We start from the raw sequence: 7,560 nt of genomic DNA, 5'->3' as shown, positions 1-7,560 counted from the left end.
AAGATGAATCTAGCTTCCACTTTTAAAATAGTCTCTTACGGTTCCCGAAATGTGGAGAATATATTTTGAAAGAAAAGAATTGTATTTTGTATCAAAACATGATTTTTGGAGTCATAACCGATTAGGAATCTACTCCCTGCAACCATAAATACCCCTTTTCATAGAATACAGTGACCAGAGGCCACATCAGGGCACGAGGGACTTAATATGTAGAGAATTTTTGTGGTTAATAAATGCTGTAATCTCAGCCTCTTTTCTTCTAGACATTGGAAGGAAAAGGACAATTAAATGAGCGTTTAGATCCCAAATAAAAAGTTAATATTCATGTTAAATAAAAATATAAGTGAATTTATTTTATAGAAGTTTTCATAATGGGTCCAAAATACTTCATTAAGTATTTCTGGATAAAATTATGTAAAGCTCTTTATAAGCTTTTGTTAATAAATTAAATACAATTTCTCTATAAATATACCTTGTATTAAGCTTTCCTTTTAGCGTTTTCAGGAAACATTTCCAATAAAGTAGCGGAGCATATCCCGTTTGAGATGAATGAGATCATTAGGAAACACATATCTGAAATAAGCACTGAGATCATTCTGCATACAACCCAAGGGCCCTAATTTTTTAAATATTTCAAACAGTGTGCCCCTTTCAAATCATTAGACTTAGAGACATTTAAGGAACTGATTCAATTAACCCAGAAGAGAGAAATGCTATAATGTGTGATTTATTTTTGCAGATAAATTAAAATGCAAGAGTATCTGTTAGAAAAGGTAGGCTGTCACCCTGGTTAGTAATGGGAACAGGAAAGCAATTAAGCAGGGCCACTGGAGGCTGAAAGAGCCCCTGAACACGGAAGCTCGGAGTTCAAGCCAGACGCTGTTATTGTCAAAACCAAAAGTGCTCCTTCGTTGGGAGGAATCTGTGCTCCATTCATTTTCCCTTATTGATTTCTAAAGCATGTTTCTCGATTTAACAAATACTTTGCCTCTTTAACTGAAAACTAAAAAGAAGCCTAAATTGCTATGATTTCATAACTTACAGTCAAATTTCACATAAAGCTGATGCCTTAAAATTACAACTTTGCATTCTATTATTTAGGTGAGGAAATATGAGGCAAGAATTTATTTTTCTCCTCTACAACTCCAGGATATTGGCTCCACCAGGCCTAATAAATTGTTTTCACAAGGAAATAAATAGAGCATGCTGTAGCTTACATTCCCTTGTGCAGGCGGTTTTAAACAAGATGTATCCTAAACAATAAATAATTACAGATGGGAGAGGGTGGGAGAAGGAAACATTATAAGGGTGGGAAAAAATGTTTCTTAACTGAATCAGGGAAAAGACTGAAATTCAAAATGTTAGAAATCTGAAGGTAGTTGTGGGGAAGACTGCTACTTTAACCATTGTGAAATAGAAGAAATAAGAAGATAATAAAACAAAATAGTAAAAGGTAGAGAAGAGGAGGAAAGAAAAAAAACGTGAGAAGAGACATTAAGGCAGCCTCAAAAGTAACAACAGAATAAGTCCTATGAACAGAAACCAAGACGACGTCCACTGAAGAAGCAGTTACAATTCACTGTTCTTTTCTACTAAATTTTGTCCCCTATCTTAAATTAAAAAGCTTGGACTAAAATTGGCTGCAATCATGAGCTGAAGATAGGGGGAAAATTTTTTTCAGAGGATGATTTCATGAAGAAAAAAATCCTTAGAAATCTATGGACAGAAAAGTTCACAGTAAAAGATGGAGCAAAGCAAAACAAAACCTAATATCAGGAAAAGAAAATGTTCCTTAATCAGAAAGCGTAGGAGAGTTACTTCACTTATGATGGAAGTCATCAATAGTGCCATAGGGAATGTGTTTCGTCTTCTGCTCAGATCACTCAACAAAAAATCTTATTAAATAGTTACTATGTGCTCCATGCTGTTTTAGGAATTGAGAAAGAGACACAGTCCCTGCACTGATCACTTTACCATCTAGTTGGAGAGTAACTCTTACACAAAAGAAGCCATCAGGGAACAATTCAAACCAGTATGCCGTCTGTCACTGTACTAGACCTCTTGGAGATATTTATGAGAAGAAGCCAAGAGATCTTCCCTTCCCTGCTTGAGAAGAAAGGAATCTCTTATTTACTCCACCTCACTGTGTAACAAATGCTAATAACTGACCCTACTGGTCCTTCCTCGGGAGAGATTTTCCAGCCATGGTGATAGAACTTCAGTTAGCAAGCAAGAAGTGGGTCAAGGGTGAATAAGCCCATCTCATGCTTTGAGAAGAATATAAATCAATGTGTTCTAGTCTGTGACAGTCTTTCCTGACTATATTCATTCATCAGTTCGCTTTATACAGATTTCCCTTCTTCTCTTCCTCAGAATCTTTGGATGGCTTCTCAGTGTCTCAAGAACTAGGGTTGTTACCACCTTGAGTCAACTGCCTTGCCAGCCTATTGGGTCCTCCTCCTAAAAAGTATTCTCACATCTCTGTGCTTTGCTCTTGTGGACTCTTCTCCCTACACTGTCCTTCCCTCCCTTGTCGAAGCTTCACCTTTCCTTTAAGGCCCAGCTCAAAGGTCAGCCTCCCCAGAGAGCCGGCTTCTTCTTTGGTGGAGCAGATCATGTTGTTGATGCTCTTTGGTGATTTCCCCACAGCCTCTCATAGTCAGTCATCTATCTGTCTGTGGGGAAGAGTTTCAAGCTCACTGACAGCAAGGGGTGTCCCTCTTGTCTGTAACCCAGCCTCTAGCATGGAGCCTTGCACTGGAAGGTACTCAAAACACGTTTGCAGAATTGTTCCACAAGCATCACTAATTTCCCTTATGGCTACCTGCTCCCTCTCTCCCCAATAAACTCCACATCCTTACTTTTTTATTCTTCAATTGTATCTCTAACCCTCTAAGGCTTTAGTAAAAGTATATCTCATGAACACACACTGTTATTAAGGCACAATTTTTGGCCATAGAGATCCCCTGTGAATCGAAATCCCTCAACCGTCTAAGCTAAGGTCCATAGTTTTTCCACGAAAACAATTCACGGGGGTAACCTTGGGTAGACACTTTGGGTTCTGAGAGGCTAGAAGTTATTTCTATAGACCTAACACTAAAATGAAATATTTTTGTCTATTTCTACTGTTGTTTAGCATCCAAGCACTGAGCATTAGGCAGTTTTAGTTACTGAAAGTATCTAAGGCAAGATCTTTTCTGGCTGACACTTAACATCCAAAGACATGGGGTTCTAAGGGGTCTGAGAATGGCATTTAAGATGAGAATCAGGAGGCCCCTGTCAGGCTTACATTGGGACTGAAGAGGAGAAATGACTCCCAAGGGTCTTTTTATCTGGACCTCATTTTTAGTCCACCAAGCCTAAAGCCCGTTCTGGAATGGGGTCTCTGGGTTCTTGTCGTACATCTATATGCTGACCTCTAGAGTCCCACAGACTAGAAGAAGGCCTGCTGGAGCTACAGAAACACTTACATTAGGGGATATAGATATGGAAGCTCAGCCCTAAAGGGGCAGTTAAGTGAGGAGCCCAATGTCTGGCAGCATGATAGCTGTTAACGTGAAGAACAGCAGAAAAGCAAAACAAGCGTATCCACGTGTATTTTGGGGCGAGGAGGGAAGGGCTGAAAGGAGAGATCCGAAAGGAAAGACCAGAGGGGCCAGTGAAACATGCAACTCCGAGGAGCATATGAGGACCAGGGTTCACATCCCCCGGGCAGGAGCAGCCCAGGCCGCCCGGGGCGGTCCGGGCCGGCAGAGGGCAGCAGCTGGGCGGGAGAAGCCTGACGAGGGCCGGCTTCGACCGGCTCGCGGGGATACTCATTCTGAATGAAGGGCGAGGGACTCGCACTCATCACTACCCGTCCCCGACCCTGCGGCCACCGCACCCCTCGGGCCCCGATGTGGGGAGCGGGTGTGTGAGGGGACGGGGTCGCTGCGGAGGGCCGGCACCTCTGCCCGGGGAAGGAGAGCAAAGGGCGCGCCCCGGGTCCCCGGGAGAGAAAGAGAGCGGGGTTCGGCGGGCCCCGGGACGCGGGTGGGAGGAAATCTCCACGCCCGCCGCAGCATCGCACGCCTCATCCTCGGCTGGACCGCTCGGCGCCCCGGGAGCCGCCTTCCGGGGGGCTTCACACCCCGACACCCCGGCCGCTCGGGTCCCCTGCCAGCCCTCGCCCGCTCCACTTTCCGGGCCGCGACCCGCGCCCGACTTCGGCCAAGGTGCGCCTCCCGCCGACGCCGACCCGGCGAGAGGGAGGCAGGTTGGCGCTCGGGCCGTCGAGGACAGCCGCGGCGTGGACGTGGGCTGGTCCCCGCGGCCGCGGGGGCGCCGGGCGCACTTGACCGTGGGCGCCGAACGCGCGGGCGGCGCGGCGCGGGCGGCGGGCTTTATGTAAATCCGGGCTGCGCCCGGGCGTCCTAGGTAGGATGGACCAGCCCCCCGCGCCTCGGCCCTCACGTCCAATAAGAAGAGCCCCAGCTTGACACCTGCCTATATACAGGCGAGCGCGCCCCCGGCCCGCGGACCGCGCGCACAGCCCGCACAGCCCACGCCGCGGGCCAGCGAGACCTCGGCCCGCCACCATGACTTCCAGTAAGATCGAGATGCCCGGCGAGGTGAAGGCCGACCCCGCCGCCCTCATGGCGTCCCTGCACCTTTTGCCGTCGCCCACGCCCAACCTCGAAATCAAGTACACCAAGGTAAGGGGCGGCGAGGGCCTGCCGTCCACGGAGACTTTCTAGAACCTTCCTTCCTCTCCGTGGTCTGTTAGGGGGCGAGGGCGGCGGGATGGGGTCGGGGTCTCCGGGGCCAGCCTGTCATCCCCGTGCAGCAGAGGGACGCCCCGTCCTCGGGGTTGGGGCTTGTGAAGTCCTGCCGGGGTCTGGGGACGCCGCGGGGACTCGCCCGCACCTGAAGCGCGGCGCCGAGGGTCGCCGTCAACGGCTCCTTCCCCGAACCGCGTCTGCCGCCGCCTTCTGATCCGGTTCTCCGGTTCCCCACTGCGGCGGGGAAGGTGTCGGCGCCGCGTGGACTCCTCGAATGGAGAAGAAGGGGACCCGGCCAGGTTGGCCGCGCAGCCGGGCTGTCGCTTCTTCCCGGCCCTGCACCTTCAGGGGCCGCTCGGTGCTGGTCCCGCTCGGGTCCTCGGAAGCCCGGACGGTGCGGAGCGGCTTTCCTCTAGGAATTGTCAAGGACGCGGCGCTCTGGCTAGCTCTGCAGATTTCATGGAAACCTGGCTGCTGAGTCCAGTAGATCCAATGTCAGCGTTTCATTCGGATTTTGTAGGCAGTGGCAGTTTTCCTGGAAAACTTGAAAAGTCTTTAAATTTGTGCAAATTAACATGTTCGCTTTTGAACTGAAAAAACTTATTGTTTATAACGAACTCTGACATCTTGGGTTTGCCAAGCAGGAATTTTGTGTGTTGCACCACGTAAAAAAGAATATGCGTTCGCTGCCTTCATGTAAATTGAATTTACTTTCTTTTCACAAATTCGACATAGAAAAAATGTATTAATTACACACATGGGAGGATTATAATGTTACAGTATGGGGGGGGATGAGAAGAGGTAGACGGAATTTAAAGTCGTGTTTCTTGGAGTTCATTTTACAGTTCTCTTGTTTGATTTTCTATTGCGTTCGGTTGATTTTTACCCCAAACTTCTCCCGATTAACTTAAACACATACTGCGCACACACAATATGGTTAAAATTGTTTTCTATCATGCTTATTACAAGATAAACTAAATTTTGTCGAGAAGTAAATTGTTTGGTTCTGGCTTAATGGTTGAAAGAGGAAAAAAAAAAAACAAAACCCACATCAGAATATTGAAATCTTACTTGCATTGAGTTTTAGGACACAAAGCAGGGTGATTTGTGTTTTGAATGCCGATTTAGATGGATTTGGTGTACCTGTTAGCTTTTTTAGATGGTGTGACAAATTTTTGAAAGCCGTTTTAATGAGAAGTCGTTAATGGTTACAGCCATTTAGGCGTTGTTTGCGTAATAATAGTGCCAATGTGTGGCACATCTCCGGGTTTAGGAACGAGCAGGGAAAGCACGCAGCATAAAAGTTTTGTTTTATGAGGGTCCCTAACCTCTTCAGGCTCTCTCTAAAGGTCTTAAGATGTAAGACCTACGAGAGAGAGAGGACCTAACCGTAGGCTTTGGGAAGGTTTGATTTTAGGTTCCTTTTGATTGGATTTTCCTCCTAGCCTCTGAGAGGAGTTTTAGGTATGTAGTAGGTGTCTTGTATGTAGTAGGTATCTTGGAATTTAATTTGGAAGCTCTTCCAGTTCTCTTTTTCTCGAACTACCCCTGCTCTCTTTTTTTCTCTTGTTCTCCCCCAGTAGGAAAGACAACTGATTTATAGCTAATTGAAGCCTTTAATGTGGAGTCTTTTAGCTCGGGAAGACTTTTATCCAGTATCCACTTTCCCACTTATTACAAAGAAAAACAATCAGAAATGAAATAATGGATTGTAACTTGATTCTTTAATTTGTGGGGAGGAGGCTCCTTATTTTTGCTTTGACAAACAACCCTCATAAACACTGAGTAATACTAATCTAAAGGCAAGCTCTTCTTCACAAAACCTTGTAAAGTCAGGTATCTGCGAACATTCCCAGCCGCTCTCCTCCTCAGCTCTGTAGTGACACTTCTAAATTTTCTGAGACAAGCAGCTTCTTTAACATGAAGAGCAGAAGCTGCTCTTTTGGGAGCCAAGAGTAGTGGGTAATGATCTTTTACTTAAAAGGAAAATAAGATTAATGGAGAGTTTTTTTTTTAAAGACTTCACTTATGATCAGAAGTGAGGGAAATTATATCAGCAGTTTTAAGCAGAAGAATGAACAAGGTAGAAAGGACAGTTAGTCCTTTAGCACAGTGATACCACATTCATTAGGAATTTTTTAAAGGGTAATGACTAAAAGATTATTCTGCTGGAGGGCTTGTTGAATAACACATAGGAAATAAATACAATATTTGTGTCAGAAAATGGTACAAGACAAACATAGATGGATCCTTAATCATTTTTGTCTTGTTAAACGAATACATTTTTAGTGAAGGATATTATGATAGGATTTTTAAATATGATTTTGAGACCAAGATAAAGTCACTTCTTACGTGTAAGTAGTCAGATGATGAGAATTTCAAGTAGCACGCATTTAGAAAACTTTGCACTTGTGATCGTATTTCTGTATTTTTTCCCCATTCTCTTTCTTCTTCTGAAAATATTTTACATTTTTTATAAAACGGGAATGGGTGAGAGCATTAGAAATAAAAGTTACTGCCTTTGTCTGTCAAAGGTCCAGTGAAAATGCTCCAAAATTAAAGTTCAATCCCCAAGGATGCTAAAAGTGTGAAATGTGTGGTTTTGTATTGACTTTCAGGCAATTACACTTAGTTTTTAAAGTAAGCCTGCCTCTCTGAAGTTCTGATACCCATTTTAGACTAATGATCAATGGCAATGCCGTCTTTGGAATACGTCTATTTTTATTTCCCTAATACAGCAAACTAGAACCCAAGTTTTAAAGATGATTGTATATTAAGGAGTATGTTTTAAAAAAAAAAA

At 44.9% G+C, this 7,560-nt stretch overlaps 1 protein-coding gene across 1 annotated transcript in view; it reads left to right on the top strand.

Moving 5' to 3' along the window:
- Window positions 1-4,521: 4,521 nt before the first annotated feature.
- The window catches only part of ALDH1A2 (aldehyde dehydrogenase 1 family member A2), a 93,533-nt gene continuing 90,494 nt past the window's right edge, over window positions 4,522-7,560 (top strand). The window contains exon 1 of the mRNA XM_004421622.3: window positions 4,522-4,694. Coding sequence (XP_004421679.1) covers window positions 4,578-4,694 — 117 coding nt within the window. The 5' untranslated portion in view covers window positions 4,522-4,577. The remainder of the gene's footprint in view (window positions 4,695-7,560) is intronic.

Source organism: Ceratotherium simum, chromosome 3 (assembly GCF_057802395.1).
Source record: "Ceratotherium simum simum isolate JZ-2026a chromosome 3, ASM5780239v1, whole genome shotgun sequence".
In the NCBI taxonomy this organism is placed as follows: Eukaryota; Metazoa; Chordata; class Mammalia; order Perissodactyla; family Rhinocerotidae; genus Ceratotherium; species Ceratotherium simum.
The sequence above is the reverse complement of the archived record's forward strand: the minus strand, read 5'-3'. Positions and strand labels throughout refer to the sequence as shown.